The sequence below is a fragment of the Stegostoma tigrinum genome, chromosome 26 (assembly GCF_030684315.1).
Source record: "Stegostoma tigrinum isolate sSteTig4 chromosome 26, sSteTig4.hap1, whole genome shotgun sequence".
Classification (NCBI taxonomy): Eukaryota; Metazoa; Chordata; class Chondrichthyes; order Orectolobiformes; family Stegostomatidae; genus Stegostoma; species Stegostoma tigrinum.
The window spans coordinates 10,055,294-10,076,079 of NC_081379.1; the positions used below are offsets into that span (position 1 = coordinate 10,055,294).

The 20,786-nt window shown below is 43.4% G+C and overlaps 1 protein-coding gene across 1 annotated transcript in view; it reads left to right on the forward strand.

Annotated features, from left to right (window-relative positions):
• lrrc74b (leucine rich repeat containing 74B) overlaps positions 1–20,786 on the forward strand; it is a 43,400-nt gene that overhangs the window by 6,554 nt on the left and 16,060 nt on the right. Inside the window, 6 exon segments of the mRNA XM_059654939.1 lie at positions 2,021–2,146; positions 2,149–2,165; positions 5,402–5,534; positions 10,932–11,138; positions 14,491–14,600; positions 20,230–20,345. Of these exon segments, the coding sequence (XP_059510922.1) occupies positions 2,021–2,146; positions 2,149–2,165; positions 5,402–5,534; positions 10,932–11,138; positions 14,491–14,600; positions 20,230–20,345 (709 nt within the window).

Sequence of the window (20,786 nt, forward strand, 5' to 3'; positions counted from 1 at the left end):
TGTTGTTTTGCAGACGTTTCGTTACCATGCTTGGTAACATCCTCAGTGCAGCCTCTGAAGCGTTTGAGTTTTCCCACTTGATTTTTAAACTCTGGAGTCCATTGAGATGGATAGCTTCACTTCCAGTTTTCCTTCGTAGTGGAGTGTATGTAGGGTCGAGTTAAATGTGTTTATTATAGCATGCTTTGTGGACTGCTATGCACGAGAATTCCTGGAAGCTTGTCTCTGCCTAGCCTGTCCCAGGATCTTGAGTTGTCCCAGTCAAAATCATTCTCCTTGTCCATGTGGCTTGAGATTAGCGAGTATTGGTCGTGTCTTTTTGTAGCCAGTTGGTGATCGTGTACTCTAGTTAGCTTCCTCCCTGTTTCTCTGATGTATATTTCTAGCAGCCTCTGCAGGGGATTTTGTAGATGACATTAGTCCTGTCCATGGCGGAGAGTGGGTCTTAGTTTTGGGTGAGCAGTTGTCGTGGGGTTGACATGGGCTTGTGTGCCACTCTGATGTCCTCTCTTCGTAGAAGTCTTGTGGTGAGTTCTGACGTGTTCCTGATGTAGGGTAGTGTGAATGTGTCAGGGCATTGTAGAATCTTTCTGATGCTGTTTTGTGTAGGCATCTTCTGACCCAGAAACTAACAACAAGAGTGAATGAACATCAACTGCTACACAAGGACATGACCAATACTCACTCCTCTCAATTTGCACAGACAATGAGAACCACGACTTCGACTGGGACAACACCAAGATCCTGGGACAGGCTAGGCAGAGACAAGCATGAGAATTTCTGGAGGTATGGCACTCCACAAAGCATGCTATAAATAAACACTTTGAGCTTGACCCCATATACATTCCACTATGAAGGAAAACCGGAAGTGAGGCAATCCAACTCAACGGACCCCAGAGCTTTTTAAAAAAAAAACCAGGCGGGGAAAATGCACCGCTTCATCAGAGGCTGCACTGAAATTTCGTTACCATGCTTGGTAACATCATCTGCAAAACAACAAACCGGATTGGCGAGCCAAGCAATCTGAACACCCACAACCTGAGCTACACATCTAATCCAAAACCTTAGAAACTACTACCTTCTCGGACAACTAAGGACAGGCAAGAAATTCTGGTCCAGCCAGCAGCTTCAAATCCCATAAATGGAAAAATAAATGATTTGGTGTCAGCGACAACAGTAACAAAAGAAAGCGGGTGGGTGCAGAAACTTGAAGTAGCAATCTTTGTCAGTTTTCAATGGGTCAATTAGTAAAGCAATTAAAAATGAACAAAACACACTTTAAAAACTTTGCTCCAGTTTGATTCCTAGTTTGAATTAACAGAAGAGTACCCTGAAGTCCTAGAAAGGGATTTGATTCATTACTGTCCTGGGACCCACGCAGGAAGGTATGCATTTTCAGTGAGTACGTTTGACTTCCGATCTGGTGACCCCATCAACCAAATAGGTTTTTTAAAAAAAAAATTTGGGTGAGGCTGCAGGGGCAGTAAGTTCTAAAATCATGCAACTGCAAGGCACTGATAATAAAATGTGAGACTGGATGAACGCAGGCCAAGCAGCATCTCAGGAGCACAAAAGCTGATGTTTCGGGCCTAGACCCTTCTTCAAAGAGTCTAGGCCCGAAACGTCAGCTTTTGTGCTCCTGAGATGCTGCTTGGCCTGCTGTGTTCATCCAGCCTCACATTTTATTATCTTGGATTCTCCAGCATCTGCAGTTCCCATTATCTCTGATTCAACAGCAAGGCACACTTGCTTTATTTGAGGGTGAAGAATTTTCATAGAAATATCAGCACTGTTACAGGTTGTATTAGAATTACAGCTTTAATTTAAGGACACAGCACATTGCATTTCATAAGGTTGTCTAAAACTTGCTAAATTTGTAACTGTTACATGTCAACCTGATCGTACATGTTATGACACACCTCTGGAGCAGAAATAACTTGAACTGAGGCTATCTGGTCCAGAGGTAGGGAAACTGTTTGCAGCAGAAGACCTTCACTAAATTTGTATGCTTCTTTTTCAGACGGTGTTTTGAAGTCCTATGATCGCACAGGGAAAACCAAATATAAACAAGCATGTGAAACATATGGGGTGGTACCAATCTCTTCCTTCCTGCGGAACATGAATCAAACAGAACTTGTTATGATGCATATGGGCTGGGACCACAGGTGACTTATTATTATTTTTTTTTAGTGAAAGAACTGATACTGTTCTTAGTCCGTTATCCACTTCATGATTTATCTTGCCCTGACTCTTCGGACCAGAGCTTTTCAGAGTCGAAAAACAAATGCAGAGCAGTTAAAATGTGGGCAGGTACCAATTCTGAAACTCTTGGCATTTCCCAGTTTTCACTGGACTCAAAAGGGTAGAGTTAACACTTGGCACTGCTTCTAATGAAGAGTCATACTGAACTCAAAACGTCAACTGTTTCTGCCTCCACAGAGGCAGTCAGAACTAAGTTTCTCCATTATGCTCTGTTTGTTTCAGATATCCAGCATCCTCCATTCTATTTGTATTCAAACCCCTTCCAAGGCCATTCACCCAGAATGCATTTTGTATATATCCCTGCCCAATAAACCAAATAATAACCGTGGCAATTGTGGGATTCTTGATCAAAAAAATTGCATTTGAAAATCTTTGTTTGGAAAATAAATCTTCCATTCCACTCTCAGACCTTTTTAAAGTATGAATGACAGGGCTTCACACCTCTAATCTTGTCCAAATACACACATTAACCAAAAGATCAGACTAATTTTTTTTTAAAATGTAGATGTCTGTTGAACAGCAAAGAATATGTTTTACTCGTCAAAACAAAATCGCCTCCTAAGCTGGGATAGTAAGAACTGCCAATGCTAGATTCAGAGATAACAATGTGGAGCTGGAGGAACACAGCAGATCAGGCAGCATCAGAGGGACAAGAAAAATGACGATTTGGGTCAGGACCCTTGTTCAGAAATTACTTTGAAATTTTTTTTGTTGTTTTGAGAATTTTGTGTCAAGTAGTGTGCGGCAGTGGAGACACCACTCATCCACACTCTTTCCCACCTCCACCCAGACCAATGCTACCACCATTTGCCCCCCACTTTTTTTTTTTTTTTCTTTTCAGGACTGAAATTGATCTTTGTTGTATTTTTTTTTCCCGCCGCCACCACTCCCATCTGACCATCAGTCATTTTACAACATGTTTGTAGATAATACTATAATAAAAGTTATGGTTGAAGAGGTTTATGCTTGACTGCACTTGATTGTTTTGGGGTAGTAATTGCAACTGGTATTTTTATTTAATTTGCTCATGTACTGGTGAGCTTTTGAGTACAAAAGAAATATGACGAAAATTGCATTTATTAAACTGCTTTTTCTCCACTTTGGCTTCTCAAACAGAGGTTATATCACACTACCAGCCTAAGAAAATACTGTCTTAAACTTACATAGCACGTCCATGACCAAAGGATTTCCCAAGCACTTTTGCAGTAATAGTCTAGCTTTAAAGGGTGTGTTTTGATTTTGTCCTGGTTACTTTTTGAAGAGAAGTTTGTGACAGAAGTGACAAGCAGCCTGCTCCAAAGCCAATGAAGCAAACAGCTTGATCTTGGGATTTTTCTTTTAAAGTTCAAACAATAGAAGCAGCCTGAATTGGTAGGGTCAAGCTCCCACAAAACCAGGATTTTTTTTAGTTCTAACCTTGCTACAATTGCTGAGGTCTTGAAGCTGGATGTGGAAGCTCTTATTCCTTTTTTTTATAGCTAGAAGTTGGTGTTCTCGTCCTGCTGCTAGAATTGTTTGGGGTGCAATCTGTTTTGTTGAATTTGCCTTTGCCAAGGTTATGTTTATGGAATGTTACTGTATTTGGACAGTTAATTCATAGTAGTTAATTATCTTTATTTTGTTAAGCCTGTTAGTTACAGTTAAGGCAGTTCTATTATTTTGTAATGTGTATCATACTGCAATCTCTCATAAGTAACATTGTGATAATGACCAGATAATCTGTTATGGTGACTTTGTTTGAGAGAGAAATACTGACTAGGGCACTAAAGAGCATGTCCCTGATCCTTGCCGTAATGCCGTAGAGTAGTTTACATGCACTTGAGGTAGAACTTGGTTTGACATGTCATTTGCAAAAGACAAAGCACAATTTTCAGTGATCCATTGGACAAAACTAACATCATTTTTCATTGCAGGAAGTAGTTTGTGTTTTTGGTAGTCTCGCTATCCATTTTATATTAGCAGTGTGTTTGTAAAATCTTTAAAGCAGGGTAATTTTTTTAGTCATTTATGTGGAATGTGGGCATTGCTGGCTGGCCAGCATTTATTATGTGTCCCTAGTTGTCCTTGAGAAGGTTGTGGTGGTGTGCTGCCTTGAACTGCTGCCATCCACCTGCTGTGGGTTGACCACGATGAGGGATTTGCAGGATTTCTGTCCCAGTGAAGGAACAGAAATATATTTCCGAGTCAGAATGGTGTGTGTCTTGGAGGGGACTTGCATGTGGTGGTGTTCCCGCATATCTTTGCTCTGATAGATGAAATTGGTTATGGTCACGTGTGCTGTCTGAGGATCTTTGAATTTTGCAGTGAATCTTGTAGGTAGTACACTGTACTGCTACTGAGCATCTGTGGTGGAGGGAGCGGATAATTTGTGGATGCAGTGCCAATTGAGAGGGCTACTTTGTTCTGGATGGCATCAAGCTTCTTGAATGTTTCTAGAGCTTCACGCATCCAGGGAAGCGGGGAGTGTTCCATGACACTTCTGACTTGTATCTTGTAGATGGTGAACAGGCTTTGTGGAGTCCGTAGTTGAGTTGCTTGCCACCACCTTCCAGGTCTCTGACCTGTTCTTGCAGCCACTGTGGTCAATCCAGTTGTTTCTGATCAATGGTGACACCCAGAATGTTGACAGTGGGGGGATTCAGTGATGGTAACACCATTGAATGTCAAGGGACTATTGATAAATCATTGGAGATGGTCATAGCCTGGCATTTGTGGGGTACAAATGTTACTTCCCACTTGTGTTAGCCCCAACCTGGATAATGTCCACATCTTATTGTATTTGAATATAGACTGCTTCAGTATCTGATGAATTATGAATGGTGCTGAACATTGTGCAATCATCAGTAAATATTCCCACTTCTGACCTTTTATGATGGAGAGAAGGTCATTGAAGTGGCTGAAGATAGTTGTGCCAAGACATTACCCTGAGCAACTCCTGCAGAGATGTCATGGAGCTCAGATCACTGACCTCCAATAACTGCAACCATTTTCCTATGTGCCAGGGATGACTTCACTAGTGGAGAGTTTGCCTCCTGATATCCACTGATTCCAATTTTGCTCCTCAAGTCAAGGGCTGTCACACTCACCTCATTTCTGGAATAAAGGAAATTCAGTAATGCACTTTTTTTCCCACTTTCAGGGTGCCAAGGCAATTTCTGTTTCTTTGATAACCAACACATCGATCACGAAGTTAAATCTGAAGGATAACTGGCTGGAGGCAGAGGGTGCCAGAGCTGTTGCAGAAATGCTGAAGGATAACTGTTATATTACAGGTTTAAACATCTCAGTACTAGCTAATGTATTAGCTTGATCCTGCACAGCAGCCTTTGCTACATTTTGTGCCATATAATTCTACTGTGACATTATTGCCAGTGAGAAATGCATTTTTCTATAAGGGGGCTAGAGAACCAGGAGCATATTGGAAAATGTTTAAAAACTAAGTCAGCTCTAAATGAACAGAACTTCAGACATAACAAAATGTGAAGCTGGATGAACACAGCAGGCCAAGCAGCATCTCAGGAGAACAAAAGCTGACGTTTCGGGTCTAGACCCTTCATCAGAGAGCTGCTGAGATGCTTCTTGGCCTGCTGTGTTCATCCAGCTTCACATTTTGTTATCTTGGATTCTCCAGCATCTGCAGTTCCCATTATCTCTTATACTATTAGAACTTCTGACATTCCTGTTTTATATCTGTTAACCAAGGCTCCCTAATTCGACTAGATTAACAGCCCCAACCAGGAACCTTACTTTCCATGAGGCCCATCTGGCTGGCCTTGTGACAATCACGACATCCTTCTGCCTTCCTCACCTAGCCTGAGGGCATGAGTTGATTTCTTTTTCCTCTGTGTAGCTCCTGGGCATTTTAGCACCAGGGTCACGTTCCTCCAACTCTGCCACCGATACTGTGGCACGTAACACACACTAGCTCACTTCTTGTGCTCTAAGCATCTTGGAAGAAATACATTTTTCTCCTCAGACAGTGAAGGTGCGGCATCCACCCCATCCATCTCTGATTCTGAAGTTTCTTCATCACGTTACAGACAGGGAGAACTCACGAAAAGCAGTTGAGGAGTCGGGCACATTTGGTTCAACGCCTTTTGCGAGTTTGTGGCTTTCACGTGGTCCACGTGCTCGTTCAGGTCAATCACCGCTATCTGAACTTTACATGTCACTGGACTTGACCTCCTGTCAACCATACCTCTTACCTAGGCCTGGGGAGGTGATGGCCTACTGGTATTATCGCAAGACTATGAATCCAAACACCCAGATCATGTTCCAGGGACATGGGTTCGAATGCCACCATGGCAGATGGTGGAATTTGAACTCTATAAATGTCTGGAATTAAGATTCTATTGGTGACCATAAATCCATTGTCTATCGGGGAAAAATCCATCCGGTTCGCAAGTGTCCTTCAGGGATGGAAATTGCCATCCTTGCCTGGTCTGGCCTATATTTGACTCCATAGCCACAATGTGGTTGACTCTCTTAACCACCCTGTGGGCAATTAGGGATGGGCAGTAAATGCTGCTGGGCCAGCAACACCCCTTTCCCATGTATGAATTTGTTTAAAAACAATTCCCGTGGTCCTTACATCAAGCTTCATGTCCTGAAGTCAACTGTCTCTTTTTTTTTTTTTCAGTGGATTCTTGTGTTCAGCATTAGCATTTCTGATGTCATTTTTCCAACCATGCCCCCACCCTCCCAACCCAAAAAAAACCCTGGCCCAGGAAGATTAGATTTAACATGGTGCAGAATTGTAAGCAATTCTGCTGGAGCTATCCCTGTAGTTACAAGAGGCCAGTATCTCATCCCCTTGTATTTAGACATGGTGAGTCCTTGATACTGGATCCAGCTACCTCCAAGCCGGCTCTGAAAATCAACAGACCCTCTGATACAGTGATAATGGGAACTGCAGATGCTGGAGAATCCAAGATAACAAAGTGTGAAGCTGGATGAACACAAGCCAAGCAGCATCTCAGGAGCACAAAAGCTGACACTTCTGGCCTAGACCCTTCATCAGAAGGGGATGGGGAGAGGGAACTGGAATAAATAGGGAGAGTGGGAGGTGGACTGAAGTTGAAGAGAAAAGATAGGTGGAGAGGAGAGTATAGGTGAGGAGGTAGGGAGCGGATAGGTCAGTCCAGGGAAAACGGACAGGTCAAGGAGGTGGGATGAGGTTAGTAGGTAGGAAATTGAAGTGCGGCTTGAGGTGGGAGGAAGGGATGGGTGAGAGGAAGAACAGGTTAGGGAAGTGGAGACAGGCTGGGCTGGTTTTGGGATGCATTGGGGGGAGGGGACGAGCTGGGCTGGTTTTAGGATGCAGTGGGGGAAGGGGAGACTTTGAAGCTGGTGAAGTCCACATTGATACCTTTGGGCTGCAGGGTTCCCAAGCAGAATGAGTTGCTGTTCTTGCAACCTTCGGGTGGCGTCATTGTGGCACTGCAGGAGGCCCATGATGGACATGTTGTCTGAGGAATGGGAGGGGGTGTTAAAACGGTTCGCGACTGGGAGGTGCAGTTGTTTGTTGCGAACCGAGCAGAGGTGTTCTGCAAAGCGGTCCCCAAGCCTCCGCTTGGTTTCCCCAATGTAGAGGAAGCCACACTGGATAAAGTATACCACATCAGCAGATGTGCAAGTGAACATCTGCTTAATATGGAAGGTCATCTTGGGGCATGGGTTGGGGGTGAGGGAGGTGGTGTGGGGGCAAGTGTAGCACTTCCTGCGGTTGCAGAGGAAGATGCCGGGTGTGGTGAGGTTGGAGGGGAGTGTGGAGCAGACAAGGGAGTCACGGAGAGAGTGGTCTCTCTGGAAGGCAGACAAGGGTGGGATGGAAAAATGTCTTGGGTGGTAGGGTCGGATTGTAGATGGCAGAAGTGTTGGAGGATGATGCGTTGTATCTAGAGGTTGGTGGGGTCGTGTGTGAGAACGAGGGGGATCCTCTTGGGGCAGCTGTGGCGGGGGCGGGTTGTGAGGGATCTGTCGCGGGAAATGCGGGAGACGCGGTCAAGGGCATTCTCGACCACTGTGGAGGGAAAGTTGCAGTCCTTGAGGAACGTGGACATCTGGGATGTGCGGGAGTGGAATGCCTCATCCTGGGAGCAGATGTGGCTGAGGCAGAGGAATTGGGAATAGGGAATGGAATTTTTGCAGGAGGGTGGTGGGAGGAGGTGTATTCTAGGTAGCTGTGGGAGTCAGTGGGCTTGAAATGGACATCAGTTTCTAGCTGGTTACCTGAAATGGAGACTGAGAGGTCCAGGAAGGTGAGGATGTGTTGGAGATGGCCCAGGTGAACTTGAGGTTGGGGTGGAAGGTGTTGAAGTGGATGAACTGTTCGAGCTCCACTGTGGAGCACGAGGCGGCGCCGATACAGTCATCAATGTAACGGAGGAAGAGGTGGGGTTTGGGGCCTGTGTAGGTGCGGAAGAGAGACTTTTCCACGTAACCTACAAAGAGGCAGGCATAGCTTGGGCCCATGCGGGTACCCATGGCCACCCCCTTTGTTTGTAGGAAATGGGAGGAATTGAAAGAAGTTGTTAAGGGTGAGGACGAGTTCGGCTAGGCGGATGAGGGTGTCGCTGGAGGGGGATTGGTCGGGCCTGCGGGACAGGAAGAATCTGAGGGCTAACCCTCCCTCCACTGACCCCTTCACCTGCCTCCAAAACAAGTCCTCTTCCTGGACACCACCCCCAGGCCTCCTACCCTCCCTCAACCTCTTCATCTCCAACTGCCGTCAAGACATCAACCGACTCAACCTCTCTCTCCCACTCCAACCTCTCCCCCGCAGAACGGGCAGCCCTCTGCTCCAACCCCAACCTCACCAGCCAACCCGGAGACCGGGGAGGTGCAGTGGTAGAATGGCACACTGACCTCTACATTGCCGAGGCCAAACGCCAACTCTCTGACATCTTCTCCTTTGATCATGACTCCACCCCTGAGCACCAAACCATCATCTCCAACACCATCCATGACCTCATCACCTCAGCGGACCTCCCACCCACAGCCTCCAACCTCATTGTTCCCCAACCCCGCACGGCCCGTTTCTATCTCCTTCCCAAAATCCACAAACCTGCCTGCCCTGGTCGACCCATTGTCTCAGCCTGTTCCTACCCACCGAACTCATCTCCACCTATCTGGACTCCATTTTCTCCCCTTTGGTCCAGGAACTCCCTACCTACGTCCGTGAGACCACCCACACCCTCCAGAATTTCCAATTCCCTGGCCCCCAACACCTCATTATCACCATGGATGTCCAGTCCCTATACACCTGTATTCCTAATGCAGATGGCTTCAAGGCCCTCTGCTTCTTCCTGTCCTGCAGGCCGGATCAATTTCCGCCCCCCCCACCGACCCCTTCGTCTGCCTAGCTGAGACCACTCTCTCCGTGACACCCTTGTCCGCTCCCCACATCCCTCCAACCTCCCCACATCCGGCACCTTCCCCTGCAACCACAGGAAGTGCTACACTTGCCCCCACACCACCTCCCTCACCCCCATCCCAGGCCCCAAGATGACCTTCCATATTAAGCAGACGTTCACCTGCACTTCTGCCAGTGTGGTATATTGTATCCATTGTAGCCGGTGTTGCTACCTCTACATTGGGGAAACCAGGCGGAGGCTTGGGGACCACTTTGCAGAACTCCTCTGCTCGGTTAGTAACAAACAAGTGCACCTCCAGTCGCGAACCGTTTTAACTCCCCCCCCCCCCCCCCCCCCCCCCCAATTCCTCGGACGATATGCCCATCATGGGCCTCCTGCAGTGCCACAATGATGCCACCTGAAGGTTGCAAGAACAGCAACTCATATTCCGCTTGAGAACCCTGCAGCCCAATGGTATCAATGTGGACTTCACCAGCTTCAAAATCTCACCCCCCCCCCCCGCCCCCCAACTGCATCCCAAAACCAGCTCAGCCTGTCTCCGCTTCCCTAACCTGTTCTTCCTTTCACCCATCCCTTCCTCCCACCTCAAGCCGCACCTCCGTTTCCTACCTACTACCTCATCCCGCCTCCTTGACCTGTCTGTCTTCCCTGGACTGACCTATCCCCTCCCTATCTCCTCACCTATACTCTCCTCTCCACCAATCTTCTTTTCTCTCCATCTTCGGTCTGCCTCCTCCTCTATCCCTATTTATTCCAGTTCCCTCTCCCCATCCCCCTCTCTGAAGGGTCTAGGCCCAAAATGTCACTTTTGTGCTCCTGAGATGCTGCTTGGCCTGCTGTATTCATCCAGCTTCACACTTTATCTCCGACCCTCTGATACTCCTATTTATATCCGCCAGCCAGGGCTCCCCGATTTTGTTTGGGGCTGTTAATCCAGTCCGGGAACTCCTGTGCTATGAGGACTACCTGATTGACCTTATTCCAATCACTATAGTCCCAAGTTGTAATTTCAGATGAAGTAGTAATTAAGTGGTCCCAGATGGCTTTGGTCTCCCTAAAGTAAGAAATGGAGATGTTAGTCTGGACTTGAGATTCTGATTTCTATCTTACTGACTTGTTGAAAAATGAACTTATGTGGACATCTGCTAAAAATGTGGAATGAAGCCAGGATCAGGCCTGAATCACACATTAAGAGTTAGAAATTTAATTTTAAAATATTTAAATCTTAATGTTTTTAATTTTTAAAACCAATCACTATTAAACACTCTTGTGTCTTTTTTCTAACTTTTACAGATGTTGACTTATCAGACAATCAACTGGGAGTTGAAGGGGCTAAAGCTATTGCCTCCATGCTTGTAGAAAATTTAACACTCTTGCGAGCTACCCTTTCTGGGAACCATTTTGATGATCATGCAGCAAAGTATCTGGCTGAGGCCATAAGCATCTCACCTAAGTTGAAATACTTGGATCTAAGTCACAACAAAATCGGCAATACATTAGGTATGTTTGTGAAGACAATAAGATATAGCAACAGAATTAGGTTATTCGGCCCATCAGTTCTGCACTGCCATTCAATCATGGCTGATATCTTTTTCTCAACCCTATTCTCCTGTCTTCTCCCTGAAAACCCTGATCTCCTTACTAATCAAAAACATATCTTTCTCTGTCTTCAGCACACTGATTGACTTGGTCTCCACAGCACTCTCTTCAGCAATGAGTTCCACAGACTAACCAGCCTCTTTCTGAAGACATTCCTTGTCTCCATTTCCAAGGGTTGTCTCTTCACCACCCTGATACCATACTCTTGTGTCCTAGGCTCTCCTGCTAGTGGAAACATTTTCTCCACATTCGCTCTGTCCAGGGTGACAGACCAGACTGAAATATCCCTGTATCCCCCATCAAGTACAGACAGAGTCCTCCATCTGTCTGCATGTGACAAGCACGTCATCCCAGGATCATTCTTGTAAACCTCCTCTGGACCCCCTCCAAGGCCAGCATACCCTCCTTTGGATATGGGGCCCAAAACTGCTTACAATTTCATTAATGCAATTTGACCATAGCCTTATACAGCCTCATTAGTATGTCCCTGCTTTTTGCCCTCCTGAAATGAATGCTAACATTGCATTTTTCCTTCCTAACTGCCAGTTATACCTCCAAAGTAAACCTCAGAATCCTAAACTAGGATTCCTAAATCCCTTAGTGTTTTGGATTTCTGAAGGCGTTACCTAGTTTAAAAAAAATAACTCACACTATTCTTCCTATCAAAGTACATAATGCTTGCCCACATTATTCCATCTGCCACTTCTTCTTTGCTAACTCTCCTAGCCCATCCATTTCTGCAACCTTCCACTTCCTCAACTGTACCTGTCCCTCCACCTACTTTTCTGACATCTGCAAATGGAGCAAAATGCTGTCAGCACCTCAATCCAGATCGTCAGTGTATGACATGACTAGTTGTGGTCCCAATATTGACCTCTGTGGAACTCAAATAGTCATTGGCTACATTAATAAGACCCCTTTTATCCCTACCCTCTGCCTTCTGCCAGTCAGCCAATCTTATTTGATCAATATTTTTAATTTCCTTTCCTATTAGGAGAGAAATATCTTGATTTTTCTCTTCTCCCATTTTCGTCTGAGATTTTCTGAATTTTCTTCTTGCTCAAAAGAAAGAAATAATGAAAGCAAATTGGGAGCATCGATCAAATGGAAATATTAGGGTCTCTTCTAATGAAATGGATTAGGAGCTGAAATGGAAATCTATTAGTGCAAACAGGCACAGTATTTTTGGCAAAATATTTTCCATCAGTCTTTATCAAGGCAAAGGACTTTACTAACTGTCTACAGTAAACGAGGAGGTTGACCAGATACTAAGATTTAACAAAAATAAAGTAAATAAATAGGAAGGTTGAGTGCATGGAGGAACTCCGGTAAAATTGAATTAATTGGGAATTGGGGGGGGAAAACTCTCCGCTGGTTGAAACCATAGCACAAAGGAAGTTGGTTGTGGCTGTTCTGAGGCTAATCATCTCCGTGCCAAGATATCACTGCTACAGTTCCAAAGAATGGTACCCAATACACAACCATCCTCAGCTGCTTCTGAATGACCTTCCTCCCATCCTAAATCAGATGTGAGGATGTTTGCAGCTGATCACATAATGTTCAATGGCATTCCTATCTCCTAAGCTACTGAAACAGATCGTTTCAACCTCCATCAAGACCATGACGATATAGGAGGCAATATAATAAGTAGCAAGGGATTATTCATGCAACACAAAGCTGTATGGTAACAAAGTGTGAAGCTGGATGAACACAGCAGGCCAAGCAGCATCTCGGGAGCACAAAGGCTGAAATTTCGGGCCTAGACCCATCAGAGAGGATGCTCTCTGATGAAGGGTCTAGGCCTGAAACGTCAGCCTTTGTGGTCCTGAGATGCTGCTTGGCCTGCTGTGTTTATCCAGCTTCACAATTTTGTTATCTTGGCTTCTCCAGCATCTGCAGTTCCCATTATCTCTGATCACAAAGCTGTATGGCTCATGTTTCAGCATTTTCACACATTGTACCAAGTGGCCACTTTCTATACTAAAAGCCTTCTAGGATTCTATTCTAAGAATCTAATCCTGCTCCTATGATGCTGCTTGGCCTGCTGTGTTCATCCAGCTCTACACTTTGTTTTCTCCTTTGACATTCACTGGAATGATCATTTCAGAGTCCTCACAATTCTCAGTGTTAGCATTAGCCAGGAACAGAAACTGAACCAACCATATAAATAAGGTAACTACAAGAGGAGGTCAGAGGCTAGGAACTTTGCAGTGAATAACACTTCCTAACTCCCCCAAAAAACCTGACTGCAATTGTGCCTTATAGATAGCAAGTATGTTGCAATACACTCCATTTCCTTGGATAAGTGCAGATCCAACATCACTGAAAATAATTGATATCTCCAGGATAGCAGCCTGCTTGATCAGCACTCCAACCACAATTTAAAATTCATTCCTTCCACTACAGACGCTCAATGGCAACCCAGTGTCTGCACACCAAATTCATTGCAGCAACTCTCCAAGATTGCTTTGACAGCATCTTCCAAGCACTTAATTTCTAATATCTAGAGAAATAGGAGTGCTATCACCTGCAAATTCCCCTTCAAGCCACCTTCTATCTTGGCTTAGACATTGCTGTTCCTTTAGCGATGGCTTAAAACCCTGGAACTTACTACCTGACCACTTTATGAATCTACCATCACCAAATGGATTGCAGCGGTTCAAGGGGCAGCTCATGCTGCCTTCTTGAAAACAACTGGGCATGGGTAATAAATCTGGCCACACATTCCATCAAAGAATTGAAATGGAGAAGCTGCTTTGAATGAATAAGGGTTTATATTCACAGGTCAATAGCTAAGTGTTTGGATTTACAATGTATCACAGATATCATGGTCAAAATAGTTTCACCAGCAGCATTGAAAAGAGAATTCAGTAAGTACCTGAAGGAGAACCACGTGCAGGAAATGGGATTAACTGGATTGCTCTTTAACAGAGCTGCTGCTTATTCAGTGGGCTGAATGAAGTACCTCTTTGTTCTCTGATTCTATACAATGATTTACAATTTAATGAAAGATTCTGGATGGATTAAGAGTCTTTCCAAATTCATCTTTTTTGTTTAATGTGTTTGTGAAGGCAGCCACACACGTTTCCCTTAGGTATACATCTGACTTGCTAATGCACATTTTCTCATCATCTACGATTTCTCATTAATTGGAGTTCTAACTACCCTCCGATGTTTATAAAGTTTTATATTGTTTATTAAAATTTTTACGAAGATGTTCAAGCTCTAGTAATTTATTTGTTATTTTGTAAAGGTGAAGACCTTGGAAAGGCTGTGGCAGATAACGCTGGGTTAGTGGAATTGGACCTAAGCTGGAATTATCTACGTGGGAACGCTTGTATAGCCGTAGCAGAAGGCATCAGTGTGAGTACTACAAAGCAATGGGGATCCCTGTGACTGCATTTAGTGGAATAATTATATGTATACACCATGAAACTATATGCACAGCATGGTATTTTGTGGTTTCAAGTGACACTTAACAGGGCAGCAGGGTGGGTGGTTACACATTAGTAAATCTATAACCAATTAGAAATAACTTGCAATATTTGAAGTCAGTTAGCAAGAAGACTAAAATGGTTCAGATTCCTGTTCAACTAGGATAGACTTTTGGATCTACCTCCTCACCCTGCTTGAGAGTGGAAGGCAATGGCAAACCATAATGACTAATAACTGCCAAGTAACTGGCTCAGCATAAAGCTCTAGAAGATAACAAGCCAAGGACCTGCCATTAGACAGCGGATACACAAGTGAATGAACCATACCATGCAGCAAAAGTCCTAAACTTCTAACACCACTTTGGATATAAAACTGGCAAAAGTAAATAAATTATCCAGACCGTACCCTTAAAAACAGACAGGTCAGAGAATAGTATCAGAGATAATGGGAACTGCAGATGCTGGAGATTCCAAGATAATAAAATGTGAGGCTGGATGAACACAGCAGGCCAAGCAGCATCTCAGGAGCACAAAAGCTGACGTTTCGGGCCTAGACCCCTGCTCTGATGAAGGGTCTAGGCCCGAAACGTCAGCTTTTGTGCTCCTGAGATGCTGCTTGGCCTGCTGTGTTCATCCAGCCTCACATTTTATTATCTTAGGTCAGAGAATAGCATTTGTTCGTGGGAGCTGTCTGATCTTCCTCTGTGTTGTTCATGATTAATGGAAACCAATATGTGAAGCCATCTTATCCCATGTGTATATTAACTTTATCATATACAGGCACACAGTGTTGTGGTCACCAGCACAAAAAACACTACAGAGAAAGTTTGCAGCAACAGATTATTCTATCTAGTGAACGCAAGAATTAGCAGGACTAGGAGTCTGTGTGGCCCACCAAGCCTGTTGTGCCATTCAAGAAGCTGATCAGTAGCTGATCTGATCACTGCTTCAAATACACTTTCTTACCCAGAGCCCTCAGCTCTGTTGCAGATCAAAAATCTATTCACTCAATTTTGAATATATTCAATGACCCACAACGATCTTGTTCCTCTGCATTGTAATTCCAGTATTATTTGAGGGCAGGGCAGAGAACAATGTATTTCAACGTTACTTCAGTTTCAACTGTGTATTTATATTGTGTCACTTCAGCCCACAAATATGCATGCATAATTCTGTGTTATGATTTAGCACGATAACATTATGATACAGGATTTTTGACTTTCAATTAAAGATTTTAAGTCTATTTCAAGATCGTAATGTCAAATGATATTAACAAACTGATCAAACATTAACTTTAGTGACGTACTGTAATCTAAATCTTTCCATGTTTGCACCTAGTTACACAGCCTTGAGTGACTATTCATGTTTAATGAACTGTTAGATTTAATCAATATTCCCTAAATTACAGTGCACTCAAATAAGCAACTGTGTAGCACATTTTTGTTTACACTGGTTAAAGCCTGTCCAAATCTCTTTGAGACTTCTCTGAAGAAGGGTCCTGATCCACAATGTCAGCTTTCCTGCTCACTTGGTGCCTGGCTTGCGCTAAATCTCCAACTTGCTAGCAGGAATACTTTATTTAAGAGTTTACACTTCTTCTGCGTTGTATAATGGTAAAGGGCTGTGTCTCACTGTAGGTATTTGTGAATGGTATTTGGCATTCCCTCTTAGATCTTAGACCATAAGACATAGAACCAGAAGTAGCCCATGAAAAGTAATCAAGGCTGAGCTAATAAGTATCTATAGAAGCCTTAATTTCTCTATTGATTTAAAAATCAATCTGTATTAACCTTCAATATATTTAATGAGCCAGTCTTAGCAGCCCCCCACAGGAAAGAATCCACAGACTTACTATCATCTGAAAAATAAATTAAACTTGTTTTAAACATGTAACCCCCATAGTTTGAGATTATGCCCTCTGGCCCGATATTCTCTACAATTGGAAAAACCTTTCCGCAACTACTCTTGACAGGAATCCTGTATGCTTCAGTAAGATCGTCCCTCCCTGTTATAAATTCTAATGAGTGCAGGCCCAGTCTATTCAACCTTTCATCATAAAACAGTCCCTTCGTACCTACGGTCAACTTAATGAACCTTCTCTGGAATGTCCTCCAATGCCAATATACCTTTGCCTTCACGAGAGGCCTAAACCTGTTCGTGTACTCCAGTTGTGGTTTGAATAGTGCCTTGTATAGTTTTAGTAAGCCGTCCCTACTCTTATTGTCAATTCCCTTTGAAACAAAGGCTCCCATTCTATTTGCCTTCCCTGTTGTCTGCTGAACTTAGATACTAGATTTTTGTGGTTCACTGGACAAGAACTCCCAAAACCCCTCTGTTCTGTAGCTTTCTGTTGTCTTTCTCTATTTAAATAATATTCACTTCCTCTATTCTTCGTGCCAAACCTCTTATTTCTACATTATATTCAATCTGCCAAGGTTTTGCTCACTGGCTTAACTTGTCTATGTTCAACACATTCTTTGTCATCCTCACTACCTGCCTTCCCAACTATTTTTGTGTTGTCCACAAACTTGCCTTCTAGCACATTCATGTTCCTGAATTGTCCATAATCCTACATCTCCATAATCTATTATAGTGTAATAGATTGTAAATAATTGATCCCTGTGGTACTGCACTACTCAGGTTGCCATCCTGAAAATGCTTCCCTCATCCTCTACCATCCACGCGCACCCCCCCACACCACCTCATCTGACTCTGACTTCCATTATTTGGCCAGTCCTCTATCCATGCTAATACATTACCGCCAACACTGTGGGCTATTATACTATTAAGTAGCTTAAAGTGTGGTAATACATCAAATATCTCCTGAAAATCCAAATATACTATGGCCCCTTCCTCCTCATTTTATCCATGCCGTTTCTTACCACCTTAGAGTTCTAGTAAATTTGTCAGGCGTGATTCCTCTTCACAAATCCATGCTGACTTTGCTTGATCATATGTTTTTCTAAATTTTCTGCTATTACATCCTTGGTAATAGATTCAAATACTCTCCCAATAATGGATATTATGCTAACTTGCCTCTAGCTTTTTTTTAAAAACTATTTTAAATGGAGGTGTTACATTGTCAGTTTTCTAATCCTCTGAGACTTTTCCAGGATCTAAGGATTCTTTGGAAGGTTACTTCCAGTATACCCACAATCTCTGTAGTTACTACTTTTTAATATCCTAAGATGCATCCTATCAGGCCAGGATACTCCTCCACCTGGAAACTGGAGGGGCAGCACCTCCTTCCGCCTTAGGACCCTACAACTCAATGGTCTAAATGTGGACTTTATAAGTTTCAAAATCTCTGCACCCCTGACCTCATCCCATGACCAACCCTCCCTCTCATTCCCACCTCCTTGAACTGTTCATCATCATCTCTCCCACCTCTCTGCCCCTCCCAACTCGCTGACCAATGCCCGCAGCTGCCTACCTGCTCTTATTTATCGCCATCGCACCTACCTTCCTATCCCTCTCATCCCCACCACCTTGACCTGTCTGTCATCTTTCTCACCTATCTGCTCTCCCCACCACTACCTACCTGCACTCAGCTATCACCATCCCACCTACCTTCCCCAGCCCCACCCCTCCTCGCTCTCTTTATTTCAAAGCTTCCATCCCCCTCCACAATTTCTGAAGAACGGTCCCAACCCAATACATCAGTTTTCCTGCTCCTCTGATGCTGCCTCGCTTGCTGTGTTCCTCCAGCTCTACACTGTGTTATCTCTGACTCCAGAATTATCAGTTCTTACTATCTGAGGCCAGGATACTTGTTGGTTTGTTTTTGCTCTGTTAGTTTCACTAGCACTCTTTCCTTTCAACCTTTTGTAGTTATTTCTTCTCCCTTTGCCCCATGATTATTTAATAATTTTAGAATGCCATTCATGTCTTCTGCTGTGAAGATTGATATTTATTCAACTCCTCTGTTCTTTCCTGGATCCCCATTTCTGAAGAAGGGTCTAGGCCCGAAACGTCAGCTTTCCTGCTCCACTGATGCTGCTTGGCCTGCTGTGTTCATCCAGCTCTACACCTTGTTATCTCCCCATTACTTCCTTGGTTTCAATCTCTGAGGCTTAACTTTGCTTCTCTTTTTTTTAATATATAATTAAAGAAGCTCTTGCTGTTTTTTTTTGTTTTGGTTATCTTTTGTTGGTTTTTAAAACTTTCCAAATCCTTGGGCATAGCCCAAATCTTTTCCACACTTTTTTTCCTTTCAATTTGGTGCCTTCTAACCACACTGGATAACCATGGTTGGCTCATCCCTTTTCTAGAATCCTTCTTCACTGAAATGAAACTTTCTGTGTAGACATGCCATAATAGACAGAGCAGGGCAACAGTTCTGTGAAAAGGGGAGAATCAAATGCACGCTAGCCTCTAGTGAAATCTTAGCCACTATTCAAAAAACAGCGTTGATTTTTTTTAAAAATAGAAAAACTGAGTATTTCAAATAGGGTTTCACCACACATTGTCTTGGCAGAAAGTTTAAGGAATTTCAAATCAACAGGAGCTTTGTAGTATTATTGTTGGCAATGGATGTAAGATATTATAAAATCAGCAGTTTCTTCTACCTCACTCATTTTGTTACAATCCAGTTAGGACCCAGTAACTTGCAACGAATAGTAGAAGTTACAGTTAATGAAAACCAAAAGATAAAGGTTTTAATCCAACAAAATTATAATAGATTCAATAAAGGAAACAATAAATATTATCTATGCTATAGTTTTAACATCCATAATTAACAAGAGTTGAGCATCAACTAATGGGCCATTCGTGATCGAATATAAACTATAGCCCAGAGATGACATTAATGACAGGCACAGCTAGGGCATATCTTAATATGTCAGTAGTTCACCTAACATTTATTAATTGTCATGAGCTATAAAGTCCATCAAATTTTATCTTTCTCAAGGGTTTCAGCACTAATCTTTCAAGGATTTAGCTTCTTATTTTCCTTTTAACAGCAATTCCAACTCAACCTGGAGGCAATGAATTGTAATGTAAGAATATGCCAGCTCTAACGACTGCTCACCACACAGCTGCTCAATCATTTTGTCTAATGCTGCAGCTAGGCCTCACTTCGATCCAGTGTCTCAAATTTGTCCACTTCGGAACAAAGTCCATCTCAGATCTTGCTGGTTTTCGAGTCTGGCGGTTTGGGTTGGGTGGTTAGTGTTAAGTTCGGTTAAGAGTCAATCGGACTGCCCGGAGCACGCACAAAGATGTGCGTGAAGGCAATAACTAGTGCAGCACCTGGCCCAACAATCCTGAAAGTTAATTATACTCATCTGTTAATAACTAAAATTCGTCCATGGCAGCTCATAAAGGTCTTTGGTTTTTGGACATCGCCAATTTTCAGGTACAGTCAGATTTGAGACACTGTTCTTCTACTAGCTTGAGTCTCTGTGGTGAGTGCGTCTTGAATTTGATGTCTAGTCCAGGAGACTGAATTGACCAAGATTTACAAATCTTCTGATTTTAGAAAAGCAGTTGAGTGTAATTTATTTTCTCCCCCCAACCCCACCACCACCATCATCCTCCTCTTTCCTCCTCCCACCCAGGATAATATTTATCTGAAAGTACTGAATTTGTCCTATAATGGATTTGGGAATGAGGGTGCAAAAGCCCTTGGCATCGCTCTTAAAGTTAATAATGTGCTTGAGCAACTGAATATCAGGTATGTCAACTCCTACCTTCTTTTAATCCAGATTGGGTGCCATTTTTCTGTTTGTATAAAGCAGTTTCTTTGTACGATATCGTGATATCGGTTGCAGTTTATTCAAGTGAGTATTTGGAGTTAGCACAGACTACAAGTGTTTTTAAAAAAAGACACAAAATGGTAGTGGTTTTGTTGGCCAGCTAATGTAACACACTGGCACAGTCATGGATGGCACAGTCTATTAATATAAATTGTGTTGAATAACACACTGCAATATCAGCTGACTTCTTGGCCTTTTAAAAAATGTAGGTCTGAGAGGGAAATCTCTTTTTCTTTTGAAAAGAGAATGAATGGCCTTACAGCATAATGGTATCAGTGGAGCAGAGCTGTTCCTTTTGTGTGACTTTGAAAGGAACTCAGCTGGAATGATTTCTGTTTTTTTTAAATTGTTTATCCACT